This window comes from Pipistrellus hanaki, assembly GCF_964339955.1.
Source record: "Pipistrellus hanaki genome assembly, chromosome: 19".
Lineage (NCBI taxonomy): Eukaryota > Metazoa > Chordata > Mammalia > Chiroptera > Vespertilionidae > Pipistrellus > Pipistrellus hanaki.
This window is the reverse complement of record NC_140521.1, coordinates 6,416,397-6,440,975: the sequence shown is the minus strand read 5'-3', so window position 1 is coordinate 6,440,975 and position 24,579 is coordinate 6,416,397. Positions and strand designations below refer to the sequence as shown.

Genomic DNA, 24,579 nt, shown 5'->3' with positions numbered 1-24,579 from the left:
AGCTGATTTATGTTTTTCTCTCATCGATGTTTCTAACTCTCTATCCCTCTCTCTTCCTCTCTGTAAAAAATAAATAAAATATTTTTTAAAATATGGGTAGTGGTTACCTCTAGAAGTGAGGGAGAGAGTTGTGATTGGGAAAAACACAAACAGGTATGCTTAGGGGTACAGGCAATTTCTATTTCTTGTCCCTAGTGTTTGTTTATAATCATTCTTTTAAGTAGTACATTTATGTTTTATGTGTTATAATCCATTGATATTTCGCTCTGTCTTTCCTTCTCTCTTCCATTTTCTCTAAAAGATCAATGGAAAAATATCCTCAGTTGAGGATTAAAAAGCAACAACAAACTAATCTCATCTGTACAAAAGAAAATTTTCTCATGCCTATATTCAAAATTAGAAGAAAGTTAAGATGCTAGTACTTGCTAACAGGGGTAAATGGTCAAGCTGCCTTAAACAAAAACTAGACACTGTCAAAAAATATCTCAATGAATCGTGACAAATTTATAAATGAGTCATAGAATTATTCCATCATTTATAGGTGGCACCTCTTTTAATTATATCAAAAGCTAAGTCACTAAAATTTCAAATCCAACACAAAAAGAGATTGCTCACCTCTGGAGATTTCTGTATATTCTGGAATACAGCATAAGCAATAAGTGAACTTGAACCTATAACACTAACATAGATAAAAGATCAATAAAACAGGACAATTGGGGTCCCATCATTTTTACTATTGATTTTTATAGCTTTATTGACATATAATTAATGTAAAATTACCTGCACATATTTAAAAATATAGACTACTTCATGAATTTGTGTGTCATCCTTGTGCAAGATCCACACTAATCTTCTCTACTTCATTCCAGTTTTTAGTATATGTACTACCAAAACTATTGATTTTTTTAAGTAAATCCTATTGACCAATTTGTTCTTTGATTTTCAGAAGTTAGCCCTCACTCTATTTTTTGGTCTTATTGTTGTTGATATTGGTACATTTGATTAATCAGAAAATATCAACATGGTAAAGAACAACATTTCTCTCTAACTACAGAATAAAAGCAAATCCCCACAGAGGGAAATGTAGAAACTTTCAGAATTCTCAAGTTTTTCTTATACTAGTTTAAACACTCATATCACATAAGATTAAGTAAACGTACCTCAGAGTAGCCATAACAAATTGTATCCACTGTATTGCAAAATAAACCTAAACAAAATGAGAAAATAAAAATAAAACCACGCCTTTTACATTTAATATTCAACCTTATTCCAGTTTCACTGTTTATTAAGTATTTGTGCAGAGCATAAACTCTTTTTCAATACCTGATCAAAACACACTATAAATCTGAGAATGAGTAGAAAGTCTGAATAGAACCATGGAAAAAGGCAGGGAGGCTTCTTTCTCCTCCCTTACTGCTACACCTCTGGGAAACAGTAAGATAAGTAATAGAGAGGTAGACAGAAAGTGACTGAGTGGAAACAAACAAACAGAGTTAAATGAGAAAATTAATAAAGGGAAGAATAAAATGGAGAAGGGGTAGGAAAAGTTAAATTGTGAGACAGGACATATATATGGGAAGAATGGGTAAAAAAAAAGACAGGCAAACAAATACTAAATAGAGTTGAATGACAGATAGACAGAGGAAAACAGAATACTAAGCAACAGAGAAATAGAAAAAAAGAAAACCATATGGAGAGAGATACTTGAGTGAAAAATACAGAACAGGGAGGAAGAAAGGGGGAGCACAAAAGGAGAGAGCTTCCCCACAGCTTCTAATCTCACCAAGTCCAGGTTGTCTGTCAGAATTCTAGCCTCCAGCAGGAAGGCCATAGGGACGTTAGCCCCAGCTATGCTTAAGCAGCCAGATCCTTCTCGTCGGTTCTGAATACACAAGTGGTGAACAGGTGACTCCACCCCTACCTCAGCTGGGCTCCTCCCTATCCAATCCTGCCCTGTACCTTGAGGGCAAGGAGAGGTGGCAACAAGTGGAGGAGAAAGCCAAGCAGAAAGAACAAAAATAGAAAAAGCAGGTGCCAAGGAAACAAAGTTCTAAAAAAGCGTTAAAATTGTAAGGGGTGAGGCAGGAGTAATAAAAGTAGAAAGAACGAGTCATAGTGAAAAGTTAAACAGAGATGCAAGAAATGGAACAGAAAAAAGGGAGAGAAAAATAGGGAAGGGAGGCTGCTTAAAACTTGCCCCTTTTTTATATACAGAAGCCTATAATGAGAAATATACACACTCAATCAATAAAGTTTTAGTATTACCAGGAAAAACTGTGGAGAGAAGGGGTTATTAATATCTCATATATTTATTTAATACTAACACCTTCAATATTCTATACCAAAAATCCCTACCAGAAATATATATCATTAAATTATATGATTCATTTAATATATTTATGTTTACATATCAACTTTGTATAAAGCATTGTGTTATGGAAGATACAAAGACAAAATACAGACCCATACTTATAAAAGTTTATAATATAGTAGGAAAAACAGCTTGAATACCAAAAACCTTAAATTATCTGCACACAAAATCATAAATCCTGATTGGCATTATTTATAAGAATTGGTAAAATTTGGACAAAAATTGGAGAAGGAAACAGAAGGAAGAACATTTATTTTATCTAATGATACTTTTATACATTCTATAAATATTTATTGATAACATAAATTAGATCATTTGCTTGGCTTGAGTAATTTCAACATATGACATTTATTCATATGAGGTTAAGATATAGTGTGGAGTAGATGGGCCATTGTTAAGTGGAGGTAGGCTGTAATCACTTTAAATTATTAGATAAACAAATAAATGAAAATACCAGTAAATTTCTGGGTCAGAAATCCCTACTATAGTTCTTAGGGAGTGTTTTGCGGCTTCTAATCATATATCCGTGTAATAAGAGTGAGGGGACTAATGACAGTCTCACCAAGTGATAAAGGAATGCTTTTGAACAAAGGACTCTTGTCTAAGTCGAGAACAAATCTCAAATTGTTCTGAGAACAGCCATGTGAAATTAGTCTGCTGTTCTTGATAGAACTTTTCACTTTTGGCATCTCTTCTAAAATGTCTATGTCATTAGCCAACATGTGGGAATTTACTTTTCCATTTTTCTCTCTAAATTAGTCCCCTGCCTTCTGTATATTCAGCACTGTCTTCCTTTGATATGTCTCTGGAAAAATAATCTTCCCATGTTCTTTTTCTACAAATGATTAACCAAGCACAAATGATAAAGTGGGTAATATTTATTTTCAGTTTTCTTTTCCTTTTTTTAAAAATTTACTTGAAAAGAGAGGAAGAAGGAAGGGAGAGAGGGAGGGAAAGAGGGTCAGCATGGACTTATAAATAATCATGCCTGCCAAAACCAGTTTGGCTCAGTGGGTAGATCCAGTAGGGATTGTGCAAGAGGCAGCTGACTGATGATTCTCTCATCGATGTTTCTACAATAGCTCTCTATCCCTCTCTCTTCCTCTCTGTAAAAAAATCAATAAAATATATATTTTTTAAAAAATAATCATGCTTCGTTCTCTTTTTGGATAGAATTACTACATATAGTATATATGGTATTTTGACAAAATATTTGATAAGAAATTTGGTGATGTAAAAATAAATATAGACCAAGTAGAAGCACAATTAAGGGCATTTCTTAAACCTAAGAGAATGCTAATTTATTGATGAGTATCAACTTAGGAATACCTTCTAGTGGAGTGAACCAGCATTCTGACTTGACCCTGCTCTGTAAAACACTCGCATCAATGACTTGAAAGAAAATATAATAGTAGGCATATTTATGAAGTTGTGTGTGTCACTTACCTACTGCTGCATAACAAATTTAGAGGCTTAAAACACAACCTCACATATACTATGGGTCAGGTGTCCCGGGTTAGCTTAATTGGGTCCTCTGCTTCAGTATCTTTCATATATATATATACACACACACACACACACACACACACACACACACACAGAAGGAGGCTGCATCATGACCACACAGGAGGAGCTCGGCATGCAAATGGGTGGGAGGGGACTGCGTGCCACCCCCAGCGGGGAGGCTGGGGCTCAGGCGGTGCAGAATGGAGACACAACACAGGGAGAAGCTGGGGCTGGAGGTGAGCCGAAGCGGAAACACAACACACAGGAGTGCCTGTCCCCCACCTCAGCGGACACAATGCAGCAGCCAGTGATAGTGGGTCAGATGCAAGTCCCGGCCCCCCTCGGGGTGCCTCCTCACATGGTAGGAGGTGGGTATAATATGCTAATTAGACCAGATGTCCTTCTGGACAAAGCCGGGGCTGCGAGGAAGGAAGCCAATGCTAGCAGCCGGGGGAAGGAAGGCCTACTCTTCACAGACTTCATGCATTGGGCCTCTAGTAAGGTAATAATCAAGATGTTGACTGATTCTCATCTGAATACTCAAATGGGGAAGGCTCTGCTTCCAAGTTCATGTAGTTGTTGGCCTAATTCAGTTCCTTGAGGGTTATTGGTCTGAGGGCCTCAGTTCCCAACCAACTGTTGGCCAAATGCTACACTCAATTCCTTGCTTGCCCTGTGGACTTGTGCAAGATGTCCTCCTAGGAAGATGGAAGTCACCATCTCATGGAACCAAATCAATGGTGTGACATTCCATCATCTTTTCTGTATTCTATTGATTGTAGATTTTTTTTAACACTCAAAAGGATTACAAGAGTGTGAATATCAAGAGGCAGGGGCCATCTTAATGTCTTCCCACCATGTGTACTCTAATATGTCAAGTACTTTTCCAAATCAGGTTATTTGCAATAGCTGTTCCCTCTCTGGAATGCTCTTCCTCTAGATAATCACATGACTGGCTCCTTATCCTTCAAGTATCAGCTCAAATATCATCACCTCACAGATGAACATTTATGAAATTCCAAAATATCTGGTTTATTTGTTTGTGTGGCTTATAAAAGTAAGACAAAATACATGAATTGAAAGTGGGACAAAAGGAGAAAAAAAATTTTCTGCTGAAATGACTTGATGCCTGGATGTTAAAATCTGAGTTTCAAAATATTACTCTATTGAATAAAACAATATTAAAAATAACAGAGCACTAGCTGGTTTGGCTCAGTGGATAGAGAGCATTGGCCTACAGACTGAAGGGTCCTGGGTTCAATTCTGACCAAAGGCACATGCCTGGGTTTCAGGCTCAATCCCCAGTGTAGGGTGTGCAGGAGGCAGCTGATCCATGATTCTCTCTCATCATTGATGTTTCCATCTCTCTCACGCACATGCTCTCCCTTCCTCTCTGACATCAATAAATAATAATAGAGGCCTGATGCATAAAATTTGTGCATGAGTAGGGTCCCTAGGCCTGGCCAGCAATCAGGGACAATCAGGTTCCCCACTGCCCCCCTCTTCCTTCCTTCTCTCCCAGTGCCCCACTGCTGCTGCTGCTGCTGCTGGTTGTCTACCATATTCCACACCGCCCCCTGGTGGTCAATACACATCATAGCAAGCAATTGAACTCCCAGTCTCCTGGTAGAACTCCCTAGGGGACAATTTGCATATTAGCCTTTTATTATATAGGATATACGTATTACACACACACACAACAAAAAAAACAAAAAAAGCTGACTCCAAATATTTTAACTTAATATGACCCTCTACAACATGCCCTTTAAACACTTATCTGGCTTTTCCCCTTTGCTGTTTGCCTTGTAAATGCCTTTTCTTTCAAGATCCATCTTAAAAGTCATCTCCTGTCTATAACTTTCCCTGACATCCCAGAACAGGACTGACTGAATCTGCACAAGTATTGCCACAAGACTGTATTACAGTCTTATTATCTACCAATGCCATCGTCCGTGTTTTATCACTATTCCGAGGCCTCCTCCCCGCACACTGACTTCCGTGGGCACAGAGCTCTGTCTCAGTCATCTCTGCATTCCCACAGGCAAACCCGGGATCCGGTGTAAACCAACCGTACCCGGAACAAACACCTGCTGTAGAATTTTTGGGGGCCTAGACGGGTGGGGTACTCAGCTTCCAATAAAATCTGGCGCCTCAGAGTAGGCTCGACTGTGAGACTGGGCAAAGGGCAGGTGACCAAGCCCAGCCTGGCCAAGGGAGGTGGCCGAGGATGCCTGGCTGAGGGGAATACAGAGCCGACCAGTAATTCAAGTCAGAGTGACTTGACAGACTAACCGAGGGTAAGGAGTCCATCCCAACCGCCTGCCTGACGGACCGGAGGGGAGGAAGAAATAAGGCTGTGGCGTCGTCATCTTCAGAGACAAGGAAAGACAGCGAACCAAGCGCTGCAAAGACGCCGAAGCGCGCACCTCGTGCCTCACCTCACGCGGAGAAGGACGGGAAAAGGCGTGGCCGGTTGTGCGCCTCCGCGCGTGCGCGCGCGTGCGCGTGCGCGGCAGTCTCTCCCTCCCTCTCTTCCTGGCCCCACCCCCACACGTCGCTCCTCCCTCTCATCCTGGGAAGGCGCGAGCCCCGCCGAGCGCGCGCATGCGCACACACAGCAGCCCAATCTATTTCCCCGCCCCTCACGTGGCCCCTCCCTCTCGTCCTAGGCGGGCGTGAGCCTCGGGGGCGGGGCCTCCTGGTCACGTGCTCCCGACCCTGCGCCTTCTCCGCTACAGCCTTACTAGCTCCCACTGCCAGTATCCGGCGCTATGGCTGCCGCTCTCTCCCGCTCCTTTTCCCTCTCCCCACTGCTTCCCTTTTTCTTGTTCCTCCAGCTTCTCTCCGCTCCGCAGGGCAGCAGCGGCCTGCACACCAAGGGCGCCCTTCCCCTGGATACAGTCACTTTCTACAAGGTAACGGGGGCGGGGGACATCGCGCCCAGGGGAGCGCGCACCGTGGGTGACGCCAGGGACAGAGGGCTGGCTCGAGGTGGTCTGTGACTACGTCCTCGGGGCTCCCCACCATCGTACCGGGCTGGTGGACTCTGGGCCGACGCCATAGCATGACCATGGGGGTGGGGGTCTACAAGCCCCAGGGCCCCTGCGCACCCTCGCCTTTGCAGAATGTTCATTTGCTTCTTCTTTTGTGAAAGATGCAGCTTCCCTTCGCCCATGGGGAGGGGGCGGTGTCAGGCGAGATCCAATCCTGGAGTCCCAAGTGGGAGACCCGGAGGGCGGTGCCAGGCGGGCGCCACCGCACCGGCTGTGGTTGGGCGGCGAGGTAGAAACCAGTCTTGTGAGCTTGCATTTCTGCGCCCCTCTCCCCTTGGCGTGGATTGCAGCCAGCTTTGCAGGATGCAAATAATGTCCAGATAGCCTGCGTCTCCTTGAAAAGTGCAAGCATTAAGAATGAGCTTCGGTTCTACTACCCTACAGGAAATATTGGGCCTGAGGACAAGGGTCAAGACATAGAAGGATTGCCACTATCCCACCCCCCCCTTGCCCCACCCCCCGCACCCAAGTTTACAGAATTTGGGGTCCTGGCCTGGATAAATGGCCGTTGGAAATATTGAAGGCAGAATGCAGTCTCAATCCCCTCTCCTCTTTCACCTGTCTTCACCCACTGGCAGCCTTCTAATTTGTTTACAAGATGGGCAAACTAAGGGTTTGAGAGAGAGTCCGTCATTTTATTTTCTTAATTTGTACCCATTGCTGGGGAAGTGAAACCTACAAGTGGAGTTCTAAATCCATCTCAAGTGCCTGAACCCTTCCTATTTTCAAAAGGGTTTCTTGCCGAAACCGGTGTGGCTCAGAGGATAGAGCGTCAGCCTGCGGACTGAAGGGTCCCAGGTTCGATTCTGGTCAAAGGCATGTGCCTTGATTGCGGGCACATCCCCAAGGGGTGGTGTGCAGAAGGCAGTTGATCGATGTTTCTCTCTCATCGATGTTTCTAACTATCTCTCTCCCTTCCTCTCTGTAAAAAGTAAATAAAATATATTTTTTTTTAAAAAAAGGGATGGGTTCTTGTGGGTTTGGCACGTGTGATCTATTCAAGGCAAAGTTTCAAGAATTTAAAAGTGTAGGTATGGCTAGCTGGTTGTCAGCCCACACACCCTATGCTTTTGGGACCTTTATTGGCAAAGTGACACCTCTACCGCCAAACATGGGACTGGGATAACATCACAGACCAAGTGTGACTTAGAGGGAGGCTTTGCGCTGTAAAGGAAACTATTTCCTAATCACTTTGCCTCACCATCTTTACTGCTACCACCCTGGTCAATGCAATCATTACAGGAGCCTCCTCTCAGTCCACGCTGCTTCTCTCGCCTTTAATCTCCTACCATTCTTTTTGTCCCCTCTGCTCCAGCCACACATTTTTTGCTGTTTCAACATTCCTAGCTCGTTACTGCATTAGGGCCTTTGCACTTGTGACTAGAACATTCTTTGAAGAGTGGTTTCTTCTATTCACACTTAAGTTAAATATTATCTTCTTTATTTTTTTGTTGATTTCAGAGAGGAAGGGAGGAGAAAGACAGAAACGTCAAAGATGTGCGAGAATCATTGATCAGTTGCCTCTTGCACACCCCCACCTGGGGATCGAGCCCCCAACCCAGGCCTGCGCCTTTGGCCGGAATTGAACCGGGGATCCTTCAGTCCTCAAGCCGACTCTATTTACTGAGCTAAACTGGCTAGGGCAAATATTAAGTTCTTAAAGTCCTTCCTTGATTTCCCCACCCCCTAGCCTAAAATGCCAGTCATATCACCCCGTTTGATTAATGTGTAGAGCTCACTCATTGCCGATTTTTTTTTTCTTGTCTATTTTATCATTTTCCACACTTAGAATATTGTATGCTTGGGAAGAACTACCTTGCCTATTGGTTCATTTATCATCTGCACAACCTAGCAGGTTACATGTCACATAGAAGATATTCAGTAATAATATGTTGAATGAATAAATGTTTTATCTGGTCCCTTTCTAAATCTCACTCTTCTCATTATTATTGAACAAAAGGGGGGCTTCCAGGGCCTTGGCCCATGCTCTGCCTTTAAGTGATTTCCAATGTCTTTGTTTCTTGCCCTTCTCCATCACTAGTGATGAGACCCTGTCCTTTTTCTTCTTTTTTTTTTAAATTCTTTGTTTTTAAATATATTTTTATTGATCTCAGAGAGGAAGAAATAGAAATATCAATGTTGTATATTGAAGAAGTTGCCTAAATATAGGTTGTGGTGGAGCCAATTCCTTAAGGATAAAGAAAAGAGAGAGAGCCCTGACTGGTTTGGCTCAGTGGATAGAGTGTAGGCCTGTAGACTGAATGTTCCCAAGTTCGATTCCAGTTAAGGGCATGTACCTTGGTTGCAGGCACATCCCCAGTAGGGGGTGTGCAGGAGGCAGGCAGCTGATCAATGTTTCTCTCATCAATGTTTCTCTCAATCCCTCTCTCTTCCTCTCTGTAAAAAATCAATAAAATATATTTAAAATTTTAAAAATATATTTAAAAAAAGAAAGAAAGAAAGAGCCAAGACCGGTTTGGCTCAATGGATAGAGCGTCGGATTGGGGACTGAAGGGTCCCGGGTTCGATTCCGGTCCAGGGCATGTACCTTGGTTGCGGGCATATCCCCAGTAGGGGGTGTGCAAGAGGCAGCTGATTGATGACTCTCTCTCATTATGTTTCTAACTATCTCTCTCCCTTCCTCTCTATACAAAATCAATAAAAATATAAAATAAAAAAAAGAAAGAAAAGAGATACCTAAAGCAATTAAGAGGTACAGACTGGGTCAAAAAAATAAGAAAAAAATGTATTGTACAAATGCTTGCCATTCAAAACCATTCTAACAGAAGGTGAAAGTAAAAGATGGAGGCCTCTTAATTCTCTTTAAACAGTAGAGCACTGTGTTAATTTATTCCATATTAATAATATTAATATTATTGTTATTCCATAATGCAAATGTAGGCCCCTTGCAGATAGAGATCATGTGTTGTGCTTTTAAAATCATTTTCCCTCTGAACATGTAGCGTCTGCTACCAAAGTCTGTCCTAGTTTTGTTCATTTAGCAAATATTTTCAGAGCATCTGCTATATACAGGTACTGTTGGGCAATAGGGATACAGCAGAAAACAGGTCAGACAAGATCCTTATTCTAGTGGAGAGGACAGACAGACAAGCAAATAAGGATTTCAGAGTGATTAAATACAGCAAAGAAAGTAGAGCAGGGTAAGAGAGAGAGTGTGGTATGAGTGGAGGGGGGGACCTCCATTAGGAGGGGATATATGAACGGAACTTTGAATGTTAGACAATCACAGAAAAAACTAGGGAAAGGGCAACCCAGCCAGAGACAGAAAATGAAAAGGCCCTAAGTGGGAATGAGTTCAGTGTATTGAATTGAAATAAGGCTAGCTGGGCCAGAGGGATATGATCTGATTTACATTTTAAGTCTTCCTTGCTTTTAGGCCCCCAGAGCTCAGAATTTTGGGGGTCAGTGGCCACTTAAAGATGACCTGTTCTGGTGGCTTCTCCCTCTCCCTTTGTCCCCCTAAGCAGTGTAAAATATTTTTTAAAACCTAAAACTAAACAAGACACCAACACACAATAAGGAACAAAGACTAACAAAAACTGGAATGATGTCAGCTTGACTTAATTAAGGACAGTGATTGCCTGCGATGAAACACTGAGGAAATGATCACTTTGATTAGAAAAAATTCTGTTGGAGAGAGAGAAGGCAGTGTTACTGATCAAAGACGGTTTGTTAGATCAAATATATGCATTGGAAGAAACCATCAAAAGAAGTCCTTGGTATCCCTCCATACGTCAAATGTAGAATTACCACATGACCCCTTAGATCCACTCCTAAGTATATACCCCAAAGAAATGAAGACAAGTATAAAAACAAAAATTTCTCCATGAATGTTCCTAACAGATATTCACAAATAGCCAAAAGGTTGAAATATCCCAAATGTCCACCAACTGATGAATGGCTAAGCAAATTGGTCTATTTATACAATGGAATATTTATTTGGCCACAGAAGTAAATGAAATATCAATGCATGCTGCAACATGGATTAACTTTGAAAACATGCTAAGTGAAAGAGGGAAGCCACATTGTATAATTCCATCAGAGTAAACAAATCCATAGAGACAAAGTAGATTAGTGGATAATAGGGATTGGGGGGAAGGAGGACTGGGGAATGGCTGCTTAATGGGTATGTGGTTCTGTTTCAGGTTGAAAATGTTCTGGAACTAGATATTAGTGATGATTGCACATTGTTGTGGAGAATTTTTTTTAATTTTTATTTTTGCATAGTCAGCAGGATTGCACAACAATGTTAATGTACTAAAAATCCCACTGAATTTTACAATATCCCAGTGAAGCGAATTTTACAATTAAAATAAAAATCTTGGCCCTAACAGTTTAGTACCTAGAGATCTAGTCATAGGGAACTGTGGTCTAGGGAAGGGATATTGTCCCGACCCTGGACTCTCAGCCATTCTCTTGAGCTCTGAAATAGCAGAGTTCTAACTGTGGGCTCCCTAGCCAAAGTGTCCGCCATGGTGCCAACTCCTTTATAGATGGTTAGTTGGGTTGTTTTTTTGTTTGTTTGTTTTATCAATTTTTTGGTTCAATGTTTCCTGAGAAAGTCCCTCTCTTCTCTCCCTCCTCCTCCTCCCCCACCGTGATGGGCATGACAGGGGCTAATGTACCGTGTGCTAAGGGTCTCCTTGGCCTTACCAAAGGGCCACTGGAGGAGAAGGCCCTAGTACCTCTATAGCTTTGCTTATTCTAGACAGGGTTGTATTTGTCTTTTTTTTTTTTTTTTTTAATATATTCTATTGATTTTTTACAGAGAGGAAGGGAAAGGGATAGAGAGAAACATCAATGAGAGAGAAACATTGATCTGCTGCCTCCTGCACACCCCCTACTGGGGATGTGCCTGCAACCAAGGTACATGCCCTTGACCAGAATCGAACCTGGGGCCTTTTAGTCCGCAGGCCGATGCTCTATCCACTGAGCCAAACCTGTTTCGGCTGTATTTGTCTTTGATTTGTGTGAATAAGCATCTAATGGAGTACCCAGCATATAAATTGTTAAATGAATCAATAGGTGAATGAAGGAATATTAGTAACTGAGATCTTGTCTCCTTTGTGGGCTTGGTTTCCACTCTGTTTCTTAACTAGGAGTTCATTGGGAAAGGCAGTTAGCCCCGACAATTCCTGGAACCCCCTGTCCACTCAATTCTGTACACCTTCAGGTCATTCCCAAAAGCAAGTTCGTCTTGGTGAAGTTCGACACCCAGTACCCCTACGGTGAGAAGCAGGATGAGTTCAAGCGTCTGGCGGAAAACTCAGCCTCCAGTGATGATCTCTTGGTGGCAGAGGTGGGAATTTCAGGTATGAACAAGTCCAGGTGACTGGGAAGGGCAGAGGGGGAGGAAGCTAAGAGTTATTTCCCTACTTTTAGAGGGAATGCCCAGCACCTTTCTGTCTGAGTCACACACTAAGTAAAAATGGGGTCATGACCTCTCAAGAAACCATGGCAAGCTTCTCTTGAGCAGATTCTGTGACCACAGAACCTGCGCTCAGCCTCATGGGTGCCTTAGGGAAGGGAATCCACCATTCCTCACCCTACAGCCTTCACGGACATTAAGTTTACTATGAGAACTTGGAGCTCTTTCAGGGACTGTGGTCAGAGGGGGTACCGTGCCTCCTACGGGACAGCACAGTCCATTCTTCTGTCCTTGCTGCAGCTCAAAACCAGGAGTTGCCACTAAACCAAGGACAGCTGTCAACCTCAGTGACAGCTTTAATAATAATAATAATAGTGGGCAACAATTAGCAGTTTGCAGTCTGTAAAGACATATAGACATTGCATTTTTAAACTTCTCTTGAATCCCACTTGAAAACCAAGACATATTATCTACCTGTTATAATGAAGCTCCAGGCTGTAGGGGAGGACATGGCTCATCCAGAACATTCCACCTAACTATTTATTCCCAAGTGCAGTGGGTTCTTCCCTCTCCGTTTCCTCCCCGCTGGAATGCCTCAGCCCCCGCTAAGCTCACACTCCGTTTTATTTTCATTGTGGCGCTAATCACTTATGTTCATTTGTTTATCATCTTTCTTTCTCTCTCTTAGAAGAAAAGTCAGAGAGCTTTATACTCTTAATCACAACTAGATCTCCAGCACTTAGAACAGTACCTGGCACCTAGAGGGCATCTCAGACACTCAGAAGTACCATTTTTCAGATGAGGAAAATGGAGTACAGAGAAGTTAAATGTGGCTTGACTAATGGCACATGGCTAGGAAGTAGCGAGGAGGAATTCAGGCACAACCAGCATGCCTCTTCCTCTCAGCTCAGATAGGCCTCATAACAGCCTTCTGCCCCACATTCCTCGTGGTCTTGCTCCTCACATCTGGTTTCTGTTCACAGATTATGGCGACAAGCTGAATATGGAGCTAAGTGAGAAATACAAGTTGGACAAAGAGAACTACCCAATCTTCTACCTCTTCCGAGATGGGGACTTTGAGAACCCAATCCAATACAGCGGGCCTGTTAAGGTTGGAGCCATCCAGCGCTGGCTAAAGGGGCAAGGGATCTACCTAGGTATGCCTGGTTGCCTGCCTACATACGATGCCCTTGCTGGGGAGTTCATCAGGGCCTCTGGCGCGGAGGCCCGCCGGGCCCTCTTGAAACGAGGGCAGGACAACCTGGCAAACGTGAAGGAGACGGAGAAGAAGTGGGCTGAGCAGTACCTGAAGATCATGGGGAAGGTCTTAGACCAAGGCGAGGACTTCCCAACATCAGAGATGACCCGGATCACCAAGCTGATTGAGAAGAACAAGATGAGCGACGGGAAGAAGGAAGAGCTCCAGAAGAGCCTAAACATCTTGACTGCCTTCCAGAAGAAGGGGGCCGAAAAGGAAGAGCTGTAAAAAGGGACCTTAGGGTTTTCCAGAGTTTGGTGTGGGTGGGGAGGGAAGAGTTTCCTGCTGGCTGAGACCTTTCTGGGATGCCCAGACATTGATGCTGATATGACCATGCTTGGAACATCTCTATAGCTAGTCCAGGTACAGCAAAACACTTACTCAAATGGCTTATGAATTTCCTCAGAAGGAATTGGTGCTATAAAGAATGTACTGCCCACATTCTTGAAAGGTGTAACTCTAATCCAATTAAAGTTTCCATGTTTTGGTTGAGTGGACCTTAAACTATTCAGTTTTCTTTCACAAATTATCCTTTGGACTATGACCTGCTTTCTCCTTTGACTTTATTTTTTTTAATATATTTTATTGTGTGTTTTTTTTAACAGAGAGGAAGGGCGAGGGATAGAGTTAGAAACATCGATTAGAGGGAAACATCAATCAGCTGCCTCCTGCAACACCCCCTACGGGGGATGTGCCCGCAACCAAGGTACATGCCCTTGACCGGAATCAAACATGGGACCCCATCAGTCTGCAGGCCGACACTCTATCCACTGAGCCAAACCAGTTAGGGCTACTTTATTTTCTAATCCTGGCTGGTATGGATTCTACTCTACCAGGGTAACAGACTATCCTGATAACAATGTAGAAGCTGTTTTGTCCCAGTTCAAAGCCTGCCTTGATTACTTTCCTCCAATTTTCAGACTCAAGGGGACTGGTTCTGGGTGGTAAGTTGCATTGTCCACATTTTCTTGTCTTTAAAACTGAATGGCAACATTAACAAACCTCAGTGTAATTGTTTTCCATACTTCATAAGATAAATGTAGGAAATTCTTAGTTTTGCTGATATAATCTGATAGAGGGTTTTTTTCTAGATCAATTTTAGATATAAGTAATACAATTCAGTCCAATGTGGGAATTTAAAAGGAAAAGGAGTTGTTTGCCATCTAAGTTACTTTCTCACTCTCACAAAGTACCAACTTTTTTTTTAAAGCAGAGGGAGCCCTGGCCAGATCACTCAGTTGGTTAGAGCCTCATCCCAATATGCCAAGGTTGTGGGTTTGATCCCTGGTCAGGGCACATACAAGAAACTACCAAAGAATGCATAAATAAGTGAAACAACAAATCTATGAGTCTTCCAAATAAAATAAAATAAAATTTTAACATAGGGAGGAGCATTATACTAACTTTGAAATTTGTTCTCTGGATGAGTAGTATATCCAATGGTAAAAGTCATTAATATCCCCATTTTTATGTTTACTGTTTGAAAATTATCAGACTACCGCTCCTCAAATTGCACCAAAAGATATTAAGTTGAACAAAGGCAGCAAATAAGATTGTTCCTTCATTTTAGCCACATTGGTATTTAAACTCACTGGAAACAAAAATGCAGGAAAACCTATGTGTTTAAGTTGATGGAACAAAAACAATTGTGGTAGCTTGGGCTAACAACTCCATTAAGTAAAAGATGCTCAACCTAAATGCCTGCCTATAACCAGTGCATATACTCTCAACATTGACAAAAGAATATAGCATATAGTTGGCCCAATAATTTCAGTATTTTCCTTACTTAAATTCTAAATGAAAACCTTGAGAGATTTTTTTTCTTTTTTTTGGATGCTTTTCACTGGCAAACTTACTTCAGTTTATTCTAATTTGTTTTTTTTAATCTACCTAAAACAGTCATTTCCAAAGAACAAAATATTCACTGTCTTAAGGAAGACAAATGACTGGGAAAGAACTAAATTTTTCAAACATCCCTGAATGTGGTTTCATCTCAATGTGAAAGGAATAAAGGTGGTAACACATCCAAGGGTACTTCATTAGATGGGTCTAATGGATAATATATACCATGAGTATATAATATACATGGATTGTTGGACAGGACTAGACTATCATACATCAGAGGCTCTTTGTATCAAATCTTTTTCACTAAAGATGGGTTTTATTTCTAGTTTAGAATTTGAACAATTTGCATATGCCACATAAAATCCAATCTTCCCTGGCACTTCCTTCCTATTCATTTAATTGAATAATAAGGATTCCTCCCTTTTACTTCTTTGCATCTCATTAAATAATATGTGGCCCAAATGCTGCTTATCTATAATGAAGGCTATGGACTGGTTTCCCAGAATAAAGCAAGTATATATAACTTTTAGGGAATTTCCAGATTACCTGAAGCAAATGAAACCTTGAACCCACTACAATCCCATCCTAGGGAACTTGCAAGTTATCTCAATTATTGCTAAGAATGTTTTTAATTTACAAATAGTCTTTGGCATTTGATGCCACAAATGTTGACATTAGAATCATATCAGGAAAGATTGGTTATTCAGTAGAGAACCAAGACAGAATGGGAATTTGAACATGGCCATCAAGACTAAGAATGTGAGATGATGTGTGTCTGGATTTTAGCTAATTTCATCCAAGCTTCAGATTTTTAATTTTATTCAACCCTTACCTCACTGGGTGGTCTTAAATAATAATCTCATATGCAGTAACTACTTTTCTCATTGTACCTTACCTGGGACCCACTCTAACTGGGATATGTGGAAGCTGGAAGTTACAAAGAAGTTCTGTGCTTCTGAAGCATAAACTCCTAAAGTACGTTAGGCATCCCACAAATAACTTTTATAAGCATTTGGCTCACAGTTGCTTACCTTCCACTTGTATGACATACTGGTACGTGTCTGCATTACACAGTAATAGCATCTAAAAAACCGGCAACATGAAAAAAAAAAACAACAAAAAAAAACCCTGAGCCCACCTTTTGGGAAAAGTTAAAAAATGGCATTAAAATATATCCAAGCACTCACTTAAAGGAAAATAGTGGGATGGAAGCAGGCAAAAACTGACTTCTCAGGGCTCAAATAGGAGCACTTAATGATCGCAGGACAGACAAAAGGGAGGCTTGAAGAAAAGCATCTCCTTTACACTGTGTTGTCAGTGCGGCTGAATAAACTAGGTCTTCACCTGTGGATTCAAGTCCTCTTGGATGTCATGTCAACTTCTCTACAGACATCGTTAACTTCCCACCGAATTTGGAATCGCATTCCTGCCCCCAGCCTCAGAGTCCTTATTGCTCTGATACCCTCTACTCAAACCCTACCTCTTTCCATTCAGTTCCCGCTACTTGAGCCCTTTATTTTTTCCAGTCACTGGAACATGCTTAGCTGTTTGCTGCCTTGGGATCTTTGCATTTGCATTCCTTTTCCCATGGCTGACTCTTCCTCATTCCAATCAGATGGCGGCACTCAAAGCATCCTCTCATGACCCAGTTTATCACGTACCCTGATTCATTTTATTAAATGACTTAATTATAAGCTAATGTTTCTTGTTACTTAACCCACCTCAGCCACTAACTAGGATATACGGTCCCACCATTACATCAGCAGAGCCTAAAATGCAATGTGGCATGTAGTAAAGTAAGTGCACAATATATACATATATTGAATTATTGAATGCTAGCATGCAAGGTACTACTTAAAAAAAAAAAAAAAAAGACTAGTGGCCTTGCAAAATAAATTTTAAATTCACAAATATTACAATTTTGCTGAGGAACGTAACACTGAGTACAAAATTGAAGTGAATTAATACCATTTAAAAGGTAGAAAAAATAAAATAAAAGGTAGCTTCTAGGAATCTGAACAAAAATGAACAAGGCAGAAATGCCAACTTAAAGTTGTTTATATAAATTAACCCATCCAGTTTAAAGTAGTTTTCCTATGCTTAATTCTGAAAAAGGAAGAATATACTTCCCATTTTAATAAATCACATCAAATAAGTAGGAAGAGTTTCAATAAGAAGGCCGTAGATACACTGAAACCCCTTTTTTATATTAAAAGTTAAAATGAAAGACAAATCCAGATTTAACATAGTGATTGCAAAATATAATGCAATTTGAACAATTAAAATTATGAAAATATACAAAATTGATGGGCAACACAGCTAGGCATTTGTACATTTTTCACTGTTTGGAGAACACTAAAAACTTATCTACCTTTAATCCACATCAGATAAATGATTTAAACCAAATGTTTGCTTTGAAGAGTTTTAACTTAAGATTCTCAGTAGTATAAAAAAGCAGTAATTTTTCAGTCTGTAAACAGTAGTCGTGTTTCTCTCCTCTCCTTTTTTTTTTAAATAGCAATTTACCACACAAAAACAAAACAAAAAATCCATACAAACCAAAAAACAGCAGCAGCAGCAGCAGCAGTGGGTTATTTAAGAATTCTCTTCAAATACCAATGACATACGATGGCTGGAGAGGTTGCTTTTTACTCATGTAAGAATATATATATATATATATATTTAACTGTACACAATTTATAGTGCATGACAGTTTCCAAAAAAACAGATTAATAAAAGATATTGGCCATTTCTGCATAATTTCATTCTTTTTACAATTTTCTCAAAACACAAGAGGTTGGCTCTAATTGAAATGCTATGTTTAGTAGGAAAATCAGCAAGTAACAAAGGAAACATAACCTCAACTTAACATTGCCTCTAAAAGCCACCGTTTGAGTTTCTAGTAGAGGTCCCAAGCAAGAGACTAGTTAGGTAGACACTGGAGTCACACTGTCCCTGAGGACCAAGGCCAGCCCACTGAACACACACATGCTAGATTGATCAAGGTCAGTTGAAGACGTTTCAAAGAGCATTTCCACTTTTATGTACAGTATTTTTGGATATTCAAGGAAACATCATTTTGAAAACACATGCCATACACACATACCCCCCACCCCTATACACACACAAAATTCCATCTAAACAAGGCCGTTGTTTTATGAAATTATGATATGTTGTCATTAAATTACATTTGGAATCAATATTTTCAATTCATCTTGATCAGTTCTACCTTTGAGGATGAGGTGTGACAGCTGTGGTTACCAACTGACATCAAAAACAGTATTTTGAAATTACTTGATGGATTAAGATTTCCAACAAGTCTTATTTTAAATGAGTAATGCAGTAATTTTCTTATAAATTTCCTTTGGGTTTAAACAGTTATTAATCACCCTATCAAATTGTAAGTCTAAGAAAGTCAAGATGAGGAGACAAAACACAATTGTGTAGCATACAGAGACTTCCCAAGCCCTCATTCAATTGCTTTTGGAAGAAAAAAGTATCACATTTCACGGAAGTGAGGATATTTAAGGTCTTCAAGACCAATCCTCCACCAGATGCTTGAATTTCCTCATCAAATTCATTTCTTTGCTCTTACAAAATTATTAACTTTAACAGTATTTAGGTAACAAAGACCAAAAACAGAAGCACAGGCTCAAATACAAAAAAGTTACCAAAGGAATTATATAAACTGTATAACATTTTCAAGAGCAATGTTTATCTTTTCTGTCAGATCTACTTCAGAAGCTGTCGTCTTTGGGAGCTCCAGGTGGACAACTCATACACCATCCTGGTGTAATTAATTCTCAAGTCTGTGGTAAACTGAACCTCCAAACCAATGAAGAACATTTCCTTTGCCAGCCTATAACTTAAAGCCTAGGTTAAGTCCTTCCTTCTCAAACCCCCCACTTAAAAAAAACACACTAAAGTATTATATCTTTATTTTCAAGCATATATATGTGTGTGTGTGTGTATATATATATATATTTGGTTTGTATACACACACACACACACACACACATATATGCTTAAAAATATACATATATATGTAAAAGCATATACATATACATATATATATATATATATATATCTCACAAAACCAATGACATTGGTATTACACTTGCCTGCATAAATTATGTACACTTCTCTTCTTTAAAAGTGATTCCCATCTTTCCCAAAGAGATAAAAGACAAGCTAGTCCTCAGCAGGCTTAGAAGTGGTCTGCACTGCTTTCCCCTCCAAACAGCTGCACAGTAACAGAAGCTGTAGAAGCCTGTCTGCGCTCTCTCACCTGAGCTAGGATGGGGACGCCTTGACTAGCAGGACTATTCAGCCAGAAAATGAGCACCTGTGGTTGTCTGAGTGGTGGCCTTCAGTGGCAGATGCTTATGCCAAATTTCATCTGAGGCCCTTTGGGTACCTGCCTTGGGTTCTGCAGAAGCCAAGCAGCTGAGGGAGCCTCAAAAACAAAATGCTAATGTGGAAAAAGGGCCTGCTCCTACTTATGGTCCCCCAATACTTCTCCTTTCTGCTTCCAAACAGGCTCAAAGACCCAACCAAAATGTCCACTGCTGTAATGGCAGTGCCATTCAGCTGCTCTGACGTTGACACTTCATGCTTAATTTCTATCACTGCTTTTATAGGACCCTCCTCCACCAGGTGTTTCTGGTGAGAGAAGGACAGAAGAAAAGTGGGGTTCTCTTGTGGCTGTCAAATGCATATGAACATGTATAAAAAGTGGTCAAACCCAGATGAGGGTCCTGCTTCCGGTATATGTACAATAATTTAATCAGTTGTATACATTTAATACCTAAAAAATTAATTCACAATCAAAGTCCTTCATGCATTTTATGAGGAAGTTCTGGATTCAAATGATGGTCAATCATATAGATTTTTGCCTGGGAAGATGATATCTTTTTCTGCCAGAGCATCAATAGTGCCTGTGGTTCATACTTCCTTAAATTTTTAGTTTCTTTGTGGTTTCAAGTCTTTTTTTCAGCAGCTCCCCAATTTCCAGAAGTGAGTGCAGATAACTGCTTTGCACCTTCCCTTGCACAGTCTTTGAAAACTTTCTTTCTTCCTGCAAAGGAGACAAGAATTAGTGGTCCTGCTCAGAAAGCATTCCCCCAGATTTACAGTTCCTCAGCTATAAATTAAAATTACCATTACCTTTGACCGCAAACTCCATCAGAATGGAGTGTCATTTTCAATTTCATAAAATGCAAAGGCAAAAGCTCATTATAGATGTATATTTTCCATGTGATTTTTCACTGAGGCATTCTTTATTTCAAGTAGCCTTTGTCATTATTATACAAAGTAAAAAAACCCTGACATTTCTAATGAGAATCTTCCATCAACAAAAGTAGAAAATTGTAACTAACTTGAACACAAAATCACTACTTTCTTATGAGCTATACAAGGTGGAAAAATTGAGATTTCTGATTAATTTCATCAGAAAAAAATGTAGAAATTTTATTTATTATTATTATTATTTTAATCGTAACCCGGGACATGGTTAGAGAGAGGAACAGATGGAGAGGAAGAGAGGCAGGGAAAAGGAGAGGGAGAGTTATGCTTATATATTATAATATAATATAAGCATCAAATTTAATAGTATCATAATTTTTAGTTATAACCAAATCTCTCTCCATATTGAAAAGTCTAGGGGCCAAATAATTAAAAAATGAGCAAAGCTTTCCTCAGCCTACTCAGTTGTGTGGGCTAAATATTTGCTGCTCATTTGATTTGTGGTAGAGAGTATAAAAAACAAAGGGGACGGGAGTATTCAAACACAGAAAGGAGATTGACTGAGAACTGGTTAGGTTTACATGAAGTTGGCAGTATTCCAAAGCCTGGAAGAAACCAGGGAAGCACATCTTATGACCCAATACTGCTCTTTGAGATCTAATATCAGAAACAGAAATGTGCATAAGAAAGCATGTACAAATACATTTCATTCAGTACTGTATGTAAAAGTAGTTATAGAATAACCTGAAAAAGCCAATGGCTGTGGTGCATACATATTTGAATACTAAACAGCTGTTTAGAAGAACAAGATTGGCCTATATGGATTAGCCTGAACAGATCTCATGAATATAAGATTGAATGAAAAAAAGCCCAGCTTCAGAGTAAAATAGAGTGAACCATTTATTTTGAAAACCTAACATAGTAGAGCACATTATAAGTTTATATTAAAACCAGTTGGTGTCGAAACCGGTTTGGCTCAGTGGTAGAGCGTCCGTCTGCAGACTGAAAGGTCCCAGGTTTGATTCCGGTCAGGGGCATATGTACATTGGTTGCGGGCACATCCCCAGTGGGGGGTGTGCAGGAGGCAGCTGGTCGATGTTTCTCTCTCATCGACGTTTCTAGCTCTCTCTATATCCCTCTCCCTTCCTCTCTGTAAAAAATCAATAAAATATATTTTAAAAAAAACAAACCAGTTGGTTTTTAAAATATACATATAATACTGTGTATTTTCTCTATGAATATAAATGAAAGAAGAAGGGGGGGGAAAAAACGATCTTGGCACATAACCAGTTTCAGCGGATACTCCTAGGAAAGGAGACCAGGACTGAGGCCTTCTAGAATGTTTCCAGTTTAGAAAAAAAGGGGGTGGGGGGAGAAGGGGGAGGGGAGAGTAACCTAATGGAAAATGAATTGAAAAAAAAATTTTTTTTTGATTCAAAAGACAAGTACTCAGCACTATATGGATCCTATATTTCGTGGCTGGTGCTACTCAGTAATGGAGAACAATTTTAACAAAAGTAAGTAATAAAAGGCCATTGTTGATTTATTTAATCCTCACTATAATCCTAAAAAATAGGTATTAATATGATTTCCATTTTATAAAGAAATTGAGCCCCAGCCAGTTTAGCTCAGTGGATAGAGCGTCGGCCTGCGGACTCAAAGGTCCTGGGTTCGATTTCGGTCAAGGGCACGTAACCATGGTTGTGGGCATATCCCCAGTGAGGGGTATGCAAGAGGCAGCTGATCAATGTATCTCTCTCATCGACATTTCTAACTCTCTATCCCTCTCAATTCCTCTCTGTAAAAATTAATAAAATATATTAAAAAAAAGAATAGGTGCTGTAATTTTGTGTTTTTGTTTTTCTATATTATTCGGAAAAGGGGATGTGAGTTTCAAATAGAGAGTTTGGATTTGGTCTATAAAGTAAAAAATTAAACAGTTCCAAATCTGTAACTAAAAGTTACCGTATTTCCTTATATGGAAAAGTATACCAAAAGGACAGCAAGTGTCTCTCTTCTCAAGTGGAAGGAAGGAGGCCAGAACCTATCTGGGAAGTACCTGCTTCTTTAGATTCAATTTCTAGGCCTTCACCGAGTTCCCAAGTGCCTGGAAGTCTTAGAGTCTAAAGGCAGATACAATTGTGTCATAGAAATACAGAAGAGAGAGATGGGAATGGTTCTGGATAGTGGGGCTGGGACTGACTGGAGGCTGGGGACTGGGGGACAAAGGGGTTGGAAATAAAGGAGGGGACATGCATCACCCACACTCCCACCCCCACCGATTCAACAAACTACTACTGCAGGCACCTTCTAATCAGAATTCCTGTAAGGGGAGAATGATGAATTGAAAACTAACATGTCCTTATGACAGAGAACATTTGAATATTTCTTTATAACTTATTGCTGATAGCCTACATTCTCTTACCAATGAGAGAGAAGTATCTTCTAAAATAAGTTCTTCAAGTTTAAGTGCAATTAGATGTGTTTCAAGCCCTTTAATATGATCCACAACATTGGAAATTAAAGTCTGAAGTCCAGAAACATAGTCTTGAAAACTGGTAAAGACAGGTGGCTGAAAAAAACATTTTTAAATAGTTGAAAGATTATCAAACTTATTTCCTATGCTTACATCATTTAAGCTATACTAATTTCATACTATAGAATTACTTAATGCTATTAACAGTAATAGGAATGGATAGTTTTGATATTAACACAGTCTTGAAAACCATAGTATATTTAATTGCCACCAAATAATACTAACTCGGCAATAATGACTTAAGCATTCTTTAAAAATAAGATTTTAATTCACCCTGGTGAACTAGAGATGAAATTCTAATAGAAAAGTATCTTGGCCATTACTCAATTTTGAATTGAGAATCTCCTGGAACATTAAATGAGATGAGAGGACCCTAAGACTTCATTTCTTCTCTTTATGTCTTTGAAATTTCCTCTAGTGTTAATAACAGAAACAGAATATTCTAAGTTCTAATAGAAAAATGATGGGAGGCCAAAACCGGTTTGGCTCAGTGGATAGAGCATCCGTCTGCGGACTGAAAGGTACCAGGTTCGATTCCGGTCAAGGGCATGTACATTGGTTGCAGGTCAAGGGCATGTACATTGATTGCGGGCACATCCCCGGTGGGGGGTGTGCAAGAGGCAGCTGGTCGATGTTTCTCTCTCATCGACATTTCTAGCTCTCTATCCCTCTCCCTTCCTCTCTGTGGAAAATCAATAAAATATATATTTTTTTTAAATGATGGGAGACTACAGTCAAGAAAATTTTGCCCTGCTTTGGCTCAGTTGATAGAGCATTGGCCTGAGGACTAAAGGGTTCCAGATTCAATTCCGGTCAAGGGCACATACCTGGCTGGGTTGTGCACTCAATCCCTAATAGGGTCATGCAGAAGGCAGCCGATCAATTATTCTCTCTCATCATTGATGTTTCTATCTCTCTCTCCCTCTCCCTTCCTCTCTGAAATGAATAAAAAAAATTTTTTTTTAAATAAAAAAAGAACAATGACAAACTGGAAGAAAAGAAATCATCTAAGATAAAGGATTAATAACACTATTATATTATTAAGAGTCCAACAGGTCAGACTATATCAAAAGGTAAAATATTACTATCACAATAGGAAACTTGGGCAATGATAGAACAAAAAATATAGCAAAGAAATCCTAGCAATGTATCATACAATTTAAAACACAGATAAATGCAAGAAAACTAGCCAATCAAGTAATAAATCAGCTTTTCACTCAAGAAATCTTCTTTAGCCGGGACCGGTTTAGCTCAATGGATAGAGCGTCGGCTTGGGGACTGAAGGGACCCGGGTTCGATTCCGGTCAAGGGCATGTACCTTGGTTGCAGGCATATCCCCAGTAGGGGGTGTGCAAGAGGCAACTGATCGATGACTCT

General features: G+C 40.2%; 3 protein-coding genes across 14 annotated transcripts in view; 1 reads left to right on the top strand and 2 right to left on the bottom strand.

Annotated features, from left to right (window-relative positions):
* The window catches only part of TMEM116 (transmembrane protein 116), a 131,453-nt gene extending 124,403 nt beyond the window's left edge, over positions 1-7,050 (bottom strand). For 4 of the 12 annotated variants that reach the window (XM_084868201.1, XM_084868194.1, XM_084868195.1 and 1 more), the window contains exons 1-3: positions 1,784-1,893; positions 1,161-1,207; positions 616-679 (exon numbers count right to left, since the gene is read on the bottom strand). In XM_084868201.1, coding sequence (XP_084724327.1) covers positions 616-679; positions 1,161-1,207; positions 1,784-1,831 — 159 coding nt within the window. In that variant the 5' untranslated portion in view covers positions 1,832-1,893. Of the gene's footprint in view, positions 1-615; positions 680-1,160; positions 1,208-1,783; positions 1,894-6,169; positions 6,462-6,909 lie in introns of those variants that run through there. The other 8 variants (XM_084868199.1, XM_084868196.1, XM_084868198.1 and 5 more) reach the window with 8 other exon arrangements.
* Positions 6,545-14,081, top strand: ERP29 (endoplasmic reticulum protein 29). The gene is made up of 3 exons (XM_084868221.1): positions 6,545-6,792; positions 12,125-12,263; positions 13,303-14,081. The coding sequence occupies exons 1-3, from the start codon at positions 6,649-6,651 to the stop codon at positions 13,803-13,805; spliced, it is 786 nt and encodes a 261-aa protein (XP_084724347.1). The 5' UTR covers positions 6,545-6,648; the 3' UTR covers positions 13,806-14,081.
* Positions 14,082-17,608: 3,527 nt separating this feature from the next.
* NAA25 (N-alpha-acetyltransferase 25, NatB auxiliary subunit) overlaps positions 17,609-24,579 on the bottom strand; it is a 53,577-nt gene continuing 46,606 nt past the window's right edge. Inside the window, exons 23-24 of the mRNA XM_084868147.1 lie at positions 23,092-23,238; positions 17,609-20,499 (exon numbers count right to left, since the gene is read on the bottom strand). Coding sequence (XP_084724273.1) covers positions 20,377-20,499; positions 23,092-23,238 — 270 coding nt within the window. The 3' untranslated portion in view covers positions 17,609-20,376. The remainder of the gene's footprint in view (positions 20,500-23,091; positions 23,239-24,579) is intronic.

Coding starts and splice junctions, on each gene's coding strand:
- ERP29 (XM_084868221.1), top strand. CDS start 6,649: ATGGCTGCCGCTCTCTCCCGCTCCTTTTCCCTCTCCCCACTGCTTCCC. Junction 6,793..12,124: donor ATACAGTCACTTTCTACAAG/GTAACGGGGGCG, acceptor GTACACCTTCAG/GTCATTCCCAAAAGCAAGTT. Junction 12,264..13,302: donor GGCAGAGGTGGGAATTTCAG/GTATGAACAAGT, acceptor TTCTGTTCACAG/ATTATGGCGACAAGCTGAAT.